The sequence below is a fragment of the Ovis canadensis genome, chromosome 1 (assembly GCF_042477335.2).
Source record: "Ovis canadensis isolate MfBH-ARS-UI-01 breed Bighorn chromosome 1, ARS-UI_OviCan_v2, whole genome shotgun sequence".
NCBI lineage: Eukaryota > Metazoa > Chordata > Mammalia > Artiodactyla > Bovidae > Ovis > Ovis canadensis.
In genome coordinates this window covers 111,565,643-111,577,425 of record NC_091245.1, presented here as the reverse complement: position 1 = coordinate 111,577,425, position 11,783 = coordinate 111,565,643, and the positions used below count along the sequence as shown (strand labels likewise).

General features: G+C 51.5%; 1 protein-coding gene across 2 annotated transcripts; it reads right to left on the bottom strand.

The window, feature by feature from the left end:
- Window positions 1–530: 530 nt before the first annotated feature.
- On the bottom strand, window positions 531–10,348 carry SLAMF8 (SLAM family member 8). Of its 2 annotated transcripts, none has more exons than XM_069577343.1 (5): window positions 9,768–10,348; window positions 6,956–7,282; window positions 3,196–3,501; window positions 3,010–3,114; window positions 531–1,252 (listed from the first exon to the last, which is right to left on the bottom strand). In XM_069577343.1, exons 1-5 carry the CDS (start codon window positions 9,805–9,807, stop codon window positions 1,188–1,190), a joined length of 843 nt encoding a protein of 280 aa, XP_069433444.1. In that variant the 5' UTR covers window positions 9,808–10,348; the 3' UTR covers window positions 531–1,187. The 2 variants fall into 2 exon arrangements, with proteins under 2 accessions (XP_069433444.1, XP_069433452.1); XM_069577351.1 differs by having other exon boundaries at window positions 6,956–7,405; window positions 9,768–9,854.
- Between the last annotated feature and the right edge of the window lie 1,435 nt (window positions 10,349–11,783).

Here is an 11,783-nt window from a genome sequence, read left to right as displayed (position 1 = left end):
TAACCACTAATCTGCCAGGGAAGTCCCATGGCTGGGGCAAATTTAATCTCTCTTTTTCTGATTACTGTGCTAGACAGTGAGGAGAGAATCCCAATCCCCCTCCCCACCCCAGCTCCTGCAGGAGGCATGATAGTCAATCTTGAGGGTGAAGATGTCAGTTAAAACTATGTTACCTGCAAAATGTCACCCATCCCAAGCAAGAGATGTCAACCATTCTTTGATCATCTAGAACTGTAAATTACCTACGAGGACCATGAATTTGGATGACCTGCAAGTCCTTCAAGGCCAGAAAGAGAAACCCTTTGACCCCCATTTCTCTTCATCAGGTTCTAGACCTTTTCTTATGATAATTCCTTGGCTTGGGGGAACCATCAGGGTCTCAGATAACAGGGGCTGGAATTGGGCCTGGAAGTGGGTGATTTTCTAATGTCTTTTAGAGGCTGGGACCCAGGTTGGAGGAAATCCTTTGATGCTGGCTGGTTAATAGTTGTGTTAGTCTTCTAGGGCTGCCAAAACAAGACACTACAGAATGGGTGACTAAACAGAAATTTATTTTCTCATTCTTGGAGATTGGAAGTCCAAGACTGAGGTGTTAGCAGGTTTGGTTTCTCCGGAAGCCTCTCTCCTTGGCTTTTGGTGGGCTTCCTTCTCTCTGTCTTTCCATGGTTTTCTCCTGTGTGTGCATGCTTCCCGGGTGTCTCTCCCTCTTCTTGTAAGGACACCAGTCATACCAGCTTAGGGTCATCTCAATGACCTCGTTTAACCTTAATTATCTTTTTAAAGGCCCTATCTCTAAACACAGTCATATTCTGAAATATTGGGGGTGGGGTTTAGGATTTCCACATTTAAAGGGAACAAATCCATAACAATACTTCATGAACAGCGGAGGGGCAGCGAGTGCTATGGATAATCAATCTATGGATCCTGGAGAACTTCTGGTGTTCTTGAAGAGATGTCCTGCTAGGCCCATGTTGCCCAGAGTAGGGCCAGAATATGTACCAGTAGAGAGAGAAGGGGGAGGGTGTGGAAGGTTGTGCCAACTGCCCAGGCCACTCCTGGGAGGTGGTACAGGAGTCTCATGGGAGGTCCAAGGTCCAGGGTGATTTCCAGGCACCAGCTACATCCCAGATCGTCATGTGGCTGGGCAGTGGGGTTCCTCACAATCCAGGCATTGCTCATGGCAGACCCTACACGAGGGGGCTCTCTGTCTCTTGATCCACTTCATTAGCACAGACATCCTTTTTCTTTTTCCCTGGCAAGGAGATCAGAAAGAAAGTAACTCCTCCAGTGTTTGTACCCAAGGCCCCTGCATCCTAACTGTCCTGGTCCAAGACCATCTCGGGCAAAGGGATATCTCTCCGGGTTTTCTAAGACCCTGGAAAAGGAGATGCTTCAAGGAGGAAGTTCTTCCTAACGTCTAGTCTTCCTCTGCAACTGTGGCACACATTTAGTTGTAGAAGGTATAGAAACTTAGAGCTGGGACAGACCCAGTTAAATGGCTGGCAGAAGCCACATGACAAGAGCCAGGGCTGGCTTCCAGATGCCCTGAATGGAGCCTTTCCACTTCCCCAGAAGGCCAAATTCTTTCTGCCCCGTCTCAGTGGACAACGCTGCTCTTTTCTGAGCCTCAAAACCATCAGATTAAGTGAAAGAAATCAGTCACAGAGGACCATACAGTTTATGATTCCATTTACATAAAATGTCCAGAATAGACAGTCTAGAGACAGAAAGGAAATTAGTGGTTGCCCGGGGCTGGAAGGGAAAGGGGGGTTAGGGAGTGATGGCTAAGGGGCTTGGGAATTTCTTTTTGGAGTAATGAGAATGTTCTCAGATTGAGTGTGGTGATGGATGCACAAATCTGTGACTGTAATAAAAGCCATTGAGTTTTACTCTTTAAATGTATGAATTATATGATATGTGAATTATAGTCCAATAAAACTGTTAAAACAAAAAGCTGCTCTTTCCTGGCTTCTACCGTCTTACTATGAATCTTGGGGACTCTTTGGGCCAAAGGGCCAGGCCAGATGCTCTCAGGCGGAGACAGGGCCCCTGAATGGAGTGTGACCTCAGCTGTCCCCTCCTCCCTCCTTTGCTAGTGGAAAGAATATGCTGGAGCCAGCTTGGCGGCCCAGCTGCATGCTCAGCCGCTGGGCCAAGGCTCTTGCCTTTGGGGACAAATCCACTGTAACAAGGTCTTATGCCTCCTTCTCTTTGTTGGCCCACTCTCTCCATCCTGGGACCAGCCCAGACAGCCTAGGATGGACATGTCCAGGAGGCCCAGGTCAGCAAGGACAGTTCTTTCAGGGGTAACACATTCCAGGACTGGCTGTAGACCTCAGAACCCAGAGCACCTCCTTCTCTCTTCTCCTGGGAAAGGAAGCCCTGTGAGCTCCCGCCCAGAGAGGTACTTCTCTCAAGGAGCAATTCCTAGAATGGTTGACAAGAAGGGGTTGGGTTTCATCTAGACTTACACCCAACACAGCTTTATTGATACCAGCTATGTTCCAGGAACCCTTGCTAGGTGCCTGGAGTGACCCAGAGTTTGTTTTTCAAGGGCTGAGAACTTCACAGAGAGTGAGGGCAGTAGGTGCTGGGACTGGGGTGAGCATTGGAGGGTCAAGGCGGGGCACAGACCCAGGCTGGGTGTGCAAGAGAAGTTCCAGAAGGCTTCCTGGAGGTGGCATGCCTTGAGGATGGTGGAGCTGACAGCCAAATGAAGAAAGCAAGTTGGGCGGGAAATCATGGAAAATATTTTCCAGACAGAGAGAGTAGAATGTGCAAAGGCCTACAGAGGTACTTGGGAGAGTAGCACATTTGAAAACTGCTAAAGGAATTTCAAATAATTCAGTCTGAAGGAAGACCAGAATATTCGATGGAGAGGGCCAAGAGATGATGTGGGAGAGGTAAGGAGGGCAGAACACGTGAAGCCTAAGAGGAGGTACGAACTCTGCCCTCCTCCTCCGCAGACCTGCCTCCTCGGCCCATTCCCAGCCCCCACAGGACTCCTACCTGACCAGGGGCCCCAGTGCCAGGCAGACAGACCAGCCAGGATCAGGAGCAGCAAGACGGGCACCACCACCAGCAGCACGTCTTTGTAGGAGGCCCTCCCTGGAGCTGGACATGGAGGAGACACGGTCACAGGGGGACCAGAAGTGTCACCACCCCTCAACCACTGCTCCCCAGCCCTCGGCATACCTGCCTGGCGATGGCAGCTCTCCCAGGGGGTGACTGTGGCCAGGTCCCAGCTGACGGGGTTGGAGACAATGCAGGAATAGGCCACGCCTTTGTCTCCCGGTCCCAGGGACACACTCAGCACCTGTCCATCGGTGAAGAGGCCAGCTGGCTCCATACCAAGGTCCACAGTTCCCTCCCGTCGCCAGCTATAGGTTATGTCGCTGATGTTGGGAGCCCAGCAGGACAGGAACACTTGGCAGGTCTTGGGGGCCTGAGCATCCCCTGATACAGCGATGAACACTTTGACCACGGGCCTGGGCACTGCATCTGGGCAAGAACAGCAGAGCTGACATGGGTTAAAGGGATGCTGTGTGCGCGGATCCCATAGCTCCAGCTCTGGGATCCATGCAGGGCTAGACTAAGCCTCTGACTAAGCCTCTCCAAAACCTTGTCTTTCTCCTACTGCCCACAGGACAGAAGCTGAATTCCTAAGTCTGGTATTTAACATCCTTCATCAAATAGTTGATGTCAACCTTTCTAGCTATACTTCCTGCTGACCCCCTCCTCACCCATCTTGATTAATTTCCTGTTAGTGTGTCATGCCCTTCCATATCTTCCATACGGCTTACCTGTACACATATGCCTTTTGTTTCTCATCCTTCTAGAGAACTCCTAACCATCCTTCCAGGCCCAGTGTGGACACACTGCTTACTGCTCTGATCGTGAAGCCTTCCCTGATATTCCAGGTGCAGCTCCGAGCCCTCCAAGCACTCTGCGTATCCCTCTGTGTATCACAGTGTTCCCTGATACATGGTACGTCAGTCAGGGAGACAATAAGAGCTTATTAAGGTAGACACAAAGACAAGCACATTCCTGGGCTTTCGGAGCTTTTGGAGTCTGGTGAGGAAGACATACTAATGAGTGATTATGGATAACTAAGAAAATTCTTACAAGAATGCAAAGTTCTGTGAAGGAGGAGACAAGTGGGTGGGAGCTCTGCCTTGCAATTTCCATACCCCTCACTCCCAAGGTGCTCAGCTACCCGGGCCACTGGCCAGATTGGTGTCCTGGTGTCCAGACCATGGCTCCCTTTTGCTATATTGGTTGATGAGTAGATCGTGAGTCTCACGGCAGGCAATGCCAGCAGGAGACCATTCTGGAGACAACGGGAGGGCTGTCTCTGACAACATTCCAGAGTCAAGCAGAGTAAAACCTCATTAATGCCAGCTCAATCTGGTGGGATTTGTGATATGAAAAAAGAAAAGATTTGCTGGGTGCACTAATAGTATAAACAAAGATTACAGGGGGGGATATTTACACTACTTAAGAGGACAGGCTGCATCCAAACACGATCAGGCACAGTAGAAACACCCATTGACATTTCTGGTAACTGATCTGCTAATTCAAATCATTCTCATCCATTGTCAAAGCAGAGCTCCTAAGGACGGCTGCTTGGCAGCTTTGTGCAATTAGTTCTAATCACGCTATGTATTTGGAAGCAATAAAACAGCAATTTCCTTAAAATCTGTAATTCAGATGCTGCGAACAAGGCACTTTAGAGCTTAGTGGTGTGGGTGCTGCATGTATTATCACGTTCCACATCCTTATTTCACATGTGCGGCAGCGGAGACTTAGGACAGGGGCGAGGCTCCCTGGCTGCCTGTATGGTTGTGAAGGCTGTTCACTGCGCAAGGGCCTTGGCTCAGGGGTAACAGGTGAGAGGGGGGTGTTGAATTTCAGCTGGCACTTGGCTTGCCACACAGTGCAACCTGGGTCAGGGCAGTGTGCATCCGTTTAGTCACATGCTAGCAGCCCAAGGGGCTCACCGAGAGATTATCTCCCCCTGGGCACGGGCGGGTCTCTCCCTTTCCCAATTTACCACCTCCTCTCTCTCCCTCAGTGTTTCCTTTTGCCCAGCTCTCACTTCTGCTCTCCATTCTTCCACTGGGACCTTATCTTTTCCCTGTTTCTATCCAAATTTCTGAGGTTTTACTAAAATAGGGGTCACTGACACATCTTTTCAAAGCCACTAGGTAGATGAATAGGAGCTCAAAGGGCATTTTATCTAAACCAGCAAAAATATGGTGGCAGTGGTAGAGGTGGAGGCAAAGATAGTGACGGCGGTTCAGGTGATTGTGGGGGGTTAGAGGGGGGTTGGAGGTGGAGGCAGTGATGGTGGGGGTGATGGTGGGGTGATGGAGAGGGGGTGGAGGTGGAGGCAGTGATGGTGGGACAGGTGATTGTTGAGGGGTGGAGGGGGGTGGAGGGGGAGGCAGTGATGGTGGGGTGATGGAGAGGGGGTGGAGGGGGAGGCAGTGATGGTGGCGGTGATTGTGGGGTGTTGGAGAGGGGGTGGGGGTGGAGGTGGAGGCAGTGATCATGGGATGGTGATGGTGGGCTGAAGAAGAAGGGGTGGAGGGGGAGGCAGTGATGGTGGTGGTGATTGTGGGGTGATGGAGAGGGGGTGGAGGGGGAGGCAGTGATGGTGGGGGTGATGGACAGGGGGTGGAGGGGGAGGCAGTGATGGTGGGGGTGATGGTGGGCTGATGGAGAGGGGATGGAGGTGGAGGCAGTGATGGTGGGGTGATGGAGAGGGGGTGGAGGGGGAGGCAGTGATGGTGTGATGGGTGATGGTGGGTGGTCGAGAGCGGGGTGGAGGTGGAGGCATGCTGTTGGTGCAGGCAATGGTGGGCTGTTGAATGTGGTTGTCGTGGCAGTGGTTGCTCTGATGATAGTGGCTGTGATATAGGTGAAGGTAAAGTTTCTGGAAAGAAAGACTCATCCAGCTCCCAGTGAATTCAGTCAAACCAGCTGAGGGACTGAAAGCAACTTTATGAATGGCCCTTCCACCCCAGGTAGAGGAGAGGAGTTCCTCAGCTGAGCCCTGCCAACTCAGAGTCATGAGAAACAAAGAGTTGTTGTTTTTAGCCCGTAAATTTTGGGGATGGTTTATTTTACTACAATACATAATAAAGAGAACCCACGAATGATATAAATTTAAAATCTCTCAGTAACGCTAAAAGAGTTCTATAAAGTAATATGAAATAATTCTATACTTTAATTAAAATTTAATTTTTAATTTAAAATGTTGTGTCATAGTTTCATTGTAATATTTACATTTCTTTTCTGTGGTGCATAAAATAATGGCACATCTTATAACCTTTTATCTTAGAACTGATGACTTTTGGCTTAAGAACCCACTTGCCAATGCAGGAGATGTAGGGGATGCGGGTTCAATCCCTGGGTTGGGAAGAGCCCCTGGAGGAGAGCATGGCAACCCATTCCTGTATTCTTGCCTGGTGAAGCCCATGGACAGAGTCTGCTGGGCTACAGCCCATGGGATGGCAAAGATCTGGACAAGACTGAGAGCTTAGCACACACGCACAGGCTAGCCTCTATCCTAGATGCTTTCTCAACTGATTTTACCTTTATTGGCATTTACATGGTAATATTACTCTACTCGTTTTACAAGTGAGAAAGATCAGTGTCAGGCAGCTAAGTATTGTGTCTAAGGCCACTGAGATAAGAAGACAGAGCTAGAGTTCTGAGCAGGGCTGTCCGGTGGCAGAGTCTGGCTGCCCCAGCCAGAAACTCAAGTGGGAGAGCCCCAGGAGTTTTCTTACCTCTGGGTGTTGGGGAGCAACTGTTCCCTGAATCAGCCATGAGGTCAGAGGCCAGAGGTTTCTAGAACTCTGCTCTCCCCAGTTCCCAGGACTCAAGATGCCTTCCTGGAGTTTGATGGGAAGGCGTGGGGCAGAGAGTCTGCATCAGGCACACTCACCGTACACTTTGAGCTGCAGGGTCTGGGTCCGGGCCCGACCTTGCTTGTCCACCAGCAGCACGGAGAAGTTGCCGCTGTCTCCAGACTCCAGTGGCCGCAGTTCCAGGCTGAGGTTGCTGTGCAGCTGGGCTCGGCCCAGGAAGCGGGAGCGGTATAGCGTCTCTGGGGAGCCTCGGAAGAACGTGGCCAGGAGCTCTTCTGAAGGCCAGAGGGATCTCCAGATGGCCTCTCGGACTTGGAAACCAGGAGGGTGATCTGCCACCAGCAGCGCCGAGCCGCCCACCTGGCCCTGCACTTGGGCACTGGCGATGACCATGGGAAGCAGTGCTGAAAGGACAGAGCTCCGTCACTCTGCCTGTGCCAAACCTTCTCTCTCTCTGCACTCGGCTGAGCTGCTATGGAGCAGAGGGCCCTTCTCTCACCCAAGCTGAGGGGGCACTGTGCCAGGGCCTGGGAATAAAACAGTGAGGAAGGAATTCGGTCCCTGTGCTCATGGGGCTCTGACTCATAAGAAAGCAATCTGCCACAACGGCAAAAAGGGGTGCCCTGGGAGGACATGGGTAGGGTGATAGGGTGAACTGGCCTGGCCTTGAGGAGCTCAGAGAAGCGAAGGTTAAGCTAAGACTTGAAAGAGGAATGGGAATCGGCCAGGCCAAGCAGAGGGCAGCCTGCAGTGGGGACTGGGCAGTGTTAGAGGCTGAGGAGCCGCACAAAGGCCTGGAGGGTGAGAGAGCTCAGTGCATCAAGGGAACTGAAAGTAGCTCTCTGCAGGGGGAGTAAGACATTGCACTGCAGAGTCTGCAGGAGCCAGGTCCTGCAGGGCCCTGAAAGCAGCTTTGGAGTTGGGGCTTTATCCTTAGAGTGATGGGGAGCCTCTGATAGGCTTTAAGTAAGCGAGTGACGTGATTAGATCTATGGTTAGAAAGACAACTCCAGCAAGGATGCAGGAGTTGAGGACAAGGAATGGAGGATGCAGAGGACGTGGGCTAAGGCTGAGGCTTTGGCTACTAATCCCAAGGAGCGTGATGGAAACCATGGAAGGGAGCAGTGGGGATGGGCAGAAGTGAGAGGAATGACGTGGGATTAAGGTGTGAAGTCAGTGGGATCTGGTAACAAATTAGATCTGGGAGTGAGGGAGTAAGGAATCAAAAATGGCTCCCAGGTCCTTGGGACCCATTTGGTACCATTCTCCATGATCCAGAAAAGAAGGAGAAATAGAATGGAGGTGAGATGGCAAGAGGCTGTTTCGTTGGGAACATACTGTGTTCGACGTGTGTGGGTGACACCTCTGTTTGAATTCCCACTCTGACTCCTTTGCTGGCTAATTTCTGCTCATCCTTGAAGTATTCCCACCTCCCCAACCTCCTCTATTCCTCTTTGCTGTTTACAAACTCTCTGTGTTCTCACAGCAGCCTGGGGCCACCTCTACAATTCTCTTATCCCTCTATGTTACTGCTTGTTTATGAGTCCCACGAGACCCTGAGTTCCTCTTCTGATCTTTGGGCTCTCCGTGACCACTGCTGTTTAGGAAGAGGATGCAGGAGAAGCCAGCAAATTTACTTACCGCATGATGAAATTGGCAAGGACTTCCCTTGCGCCTGACTCAGTGGCGTGGGCAGGGGTGCAGAGCAGAAAAAGTGCAGAGAGGGAACACACCCAAGTGTTGGGAGGCTGGTTAGGAAGACGTATTCTGGATGACCACTCAGCCAGCCACTGTAACTCCAGTCCCCAGTTCATCTCACTGCCCTGCCAGCCCCAGGCACCTCAGTCTGAACCGGGGATGGCTCCAGAGTTAATGCACACTGGAGATGCCACATCCAGAGAGCACAGCATTGGATGCCAATCAAGACTCCTGTTCTATCCTACTCTAGCTCTGCCATGAATGAACTGAGCAATCTTCTGGGGCACTCTCCTCCCTTCTGTCATCCCATCCAGAAAACAAGGGGGTACATTCAGTCAGTGGCACTTTCACCACTCAGAAACATTATTTTAGCTTCCCATGTCCAAGGATTTGAAAGATTTTCAAACCTAACAGATTTCCTCTTTGGGGCAGGACTTCCTTGACATGCTTAGAAATGTTGACGCTTGCAGATTTTTGGAGCCAGGAACTCAGGTGGGAAACCCAGACAAAGTCGTCTCAAAGGCCTTGTGAGTCTCTGATGCAAACAGAAGAGTCTGCGTCTTTGCTGCACCCCACGACTCTCATCCCCTGGCCTAGCACTGCTGGCTTTTGTCACATTGACCACTTGTTGACCAATCAGGGGCGGGGGGTCAGGCATCAGACAGGATGCAAGCAGTGGAGTGCTGAGGAGACCTGAGGTCTCTTCTGACATCGCACTGTTATCGGCCACCCGGAATCTGCGTGCACTGTATTAACTTGCTTTTGCCTCTTACTCTCCTCGGTGTCCACTTCCACAGACCTTGGGGTGGGGGCTCAGTTTTCCCACAGGCAGCTGGAAAGACATTCTTAGACTGCAAGAGCCCCACTCTCCCCTGCTCCCCCCAGACCGTATTTAGAATTTGCATGCTGCCAGACCCTCACGTTCTCACCACCATATCTAACAAAACCAATGGTCCTACCAGCTTCAGTTTTAACTTTCCTGGACCACAAAACAGCTCATGTCTCATGGACACAGAGGCTCCTTGTACTTCCACCCTTCTTCCCAAGATCCTGTGTCTCTTTGCCCCTGCCTGGCTTTCAAGGCTCCCCGAGAACTTGCTTCCATCTACCCTACCCTTCCTCAGCTCCTGGGTTCTCCCTTGGAATGGGGAGGGGCCTTCAGTGCTCTGAGGGTAGGCCTGCCCCACTTACCCTCCCAGAGAAGCAGACTCCACGGAGACCACACGGCCATACTTCAGAGAGGCAGACAGACTCCCTCGACCCAAATCCAGAACATCCCAGGCCAAGTTGATGCACGGAAGGAGCTGTGGTCCTTCTGGAAAGTCCCATGTTCAGAAGGAGGAATCTTGACTCAGAACAAGATGCCCCAAAAGTGAAAATATCCAGAGGAAAGTGGAAGTTGGCCTCAGACTTGGCTGGGCTCTTTCAGGAGCCAGTTCTTGTAAGTCAGCCTCTTTCAAATGCCTATGGTTAGCTAAGGCAGGCGGCAAGTGCCCCCGCACAAGCCGATATCCTCCTCACTGACTCTCGCTGGGCAGCCCCGCATCCCACGCTGCCTGGCTGCCCCTCCTTTCCTGTGGAAGCCACGGAAAGCCCTCTAAACTGCAATTCTTATCGTCACTTCTCCTCTGCTTAAAATTCCTCCATGGCCTCCAGCTGCCCTCAGGATCAAGGGCAACTAAACTGTTGGCTTAGGATACAAAGCTCTCCTAAGTCCAACTCCAGCTTGTTTCTCTAGCCTGGTGTCCCATGCCCTTCCGCTCTCCAACCACGCCAAGCAGTGCTGCCTCTTCTCAGAAATGCTAATTCCACACTTTCATGTGCTCGATCCTCCACCAGGCAAGCTGTTCCATCCATCCTCCTAGACTCTCTGTGGTTATGTGGGCTATGCAGCTGACCAGACTCCCATTCAGGGCTTCCTGACCACAGGCAGTGTGAGGAACCTTCCCTTCTGTGTGCTCAGGGCATGCCTGTTCTTCTATTATCACTCGTAACACATTGTCCTGTAACAGTTTTCTCATCTCCATAGACTGTTTATTGCCAAGGTCTCATATCCATGTCTGGGTTCCCCTTGGTGCTGGGCAAGTCACGAATGCTTTGTTGTTTAGTTGCTAAGTGGTGTCCTATTCTTTGTGATCCCATGAACTGTAGGCTGCCAGGCTCCTCTGTCCATGGGATTTTCCAGGCAACAGTACTGGAGTGAGTTGCCATTTCCTTCTCCAGGGGATCTTCCAGACCCAGGAGCGAACCTGTGTCTCTGAGTCTCCTGCATTAGTAGGTGGTTTCTTTACCACCGTGCCACTGCTTATCAGGGACTATGAGCCCAGACCTTAATGGATGCTTAATGAATAGCATCTTTCCGGGGTCACAGAGAAGCAGAGCTGTGAGCTGAGCTTCAGCCTTTGGAGCATGGTCCATTCTGCCAGTCACCCCATCCTCACTACCTTTATCTTTTCACTTCTGAAGGTTACTTGGTTTCTTGAGTCAAGGAAGGTTTTGCAAGAAGGAAGATCCCTGAGCTTCCTGAGTGTGGCTTGTGGTAGCTAGTCCTGCCTAGCTTCTGACCTGTCAGTCAAATTGGATGCTCTGCTCTGCACCAATAAGGAGGTAGCTGTGCTGGCGGATGAGCAGGAGGATTCTGGGATAGGCTTCCAGCCCTCCAGGTACTGACCACCAAATGGTAGGGATAGCATATGCCTAGGAAGGGAAGCGGAGAAGGCAACGGCACCCCACTCCAGTACTCTTGCCTGGAAAATCCCATGGACGGAGGAGCTGGGTAGGCTGCAGTCCATGGGGTCGCTAAGAGTCCGACGTGACTGAGCGACTTCACTTTCAATTTTCACTTTCCACTTTCATGCATTGGAGAAGGAAATGGCAACCCATTTCAGTGTTCTTACCTGGAGAACCCCAGGGACGGGGAAGCCTGGTGGGCTGCCATCTATGGGGTCACACAGAGTCGGACCTGACTGAAGCAACTTAGCAGCAGCAGCAGCAGCCGGAAGGGAAGACCCACCACGGACAGGCATCAGTTCAGTTCAGTCACTCAGTCATGTCCGACTCTTTGCGACCCCATGAATTGCAGCATGCCAGGCCTCCCTGTCCATCACCAACTCCCGGAGTTCACTCAGACTCACCTCCATCGAGTCCGTGATGCCATCCAGCCATCTCATCCTCTGTCGTCCCCTTCTCCTCCTGCCCTCAATCCCT

Excerpts from the sequence above, each read along its gene's own strand:
- SLAMF8 (XM_069577343.1), bottom strand. The coding sequence starts at position 9,807 with ATGGCCGTGTGGTCTCCGTGGAGTCTGCTTCTCTGGGAGG. Across the intron at positions 3,502-6,955 it reads CCTGCAGCTCAAAGTGTACG|ATGCAGTGCCCAGGCCCGTG; the intron begins GTGAGTGTGCCT and ends GTTCTTGCCCAG. Across the intron at positions 1,253-3,009 it reads GCACTGGGGCCCCTGGTCAG|GGAAAAAGAAAAAGGATGTC; the intron begins GTAGGAGTCCTG and ends TCTCCTTGCCAG.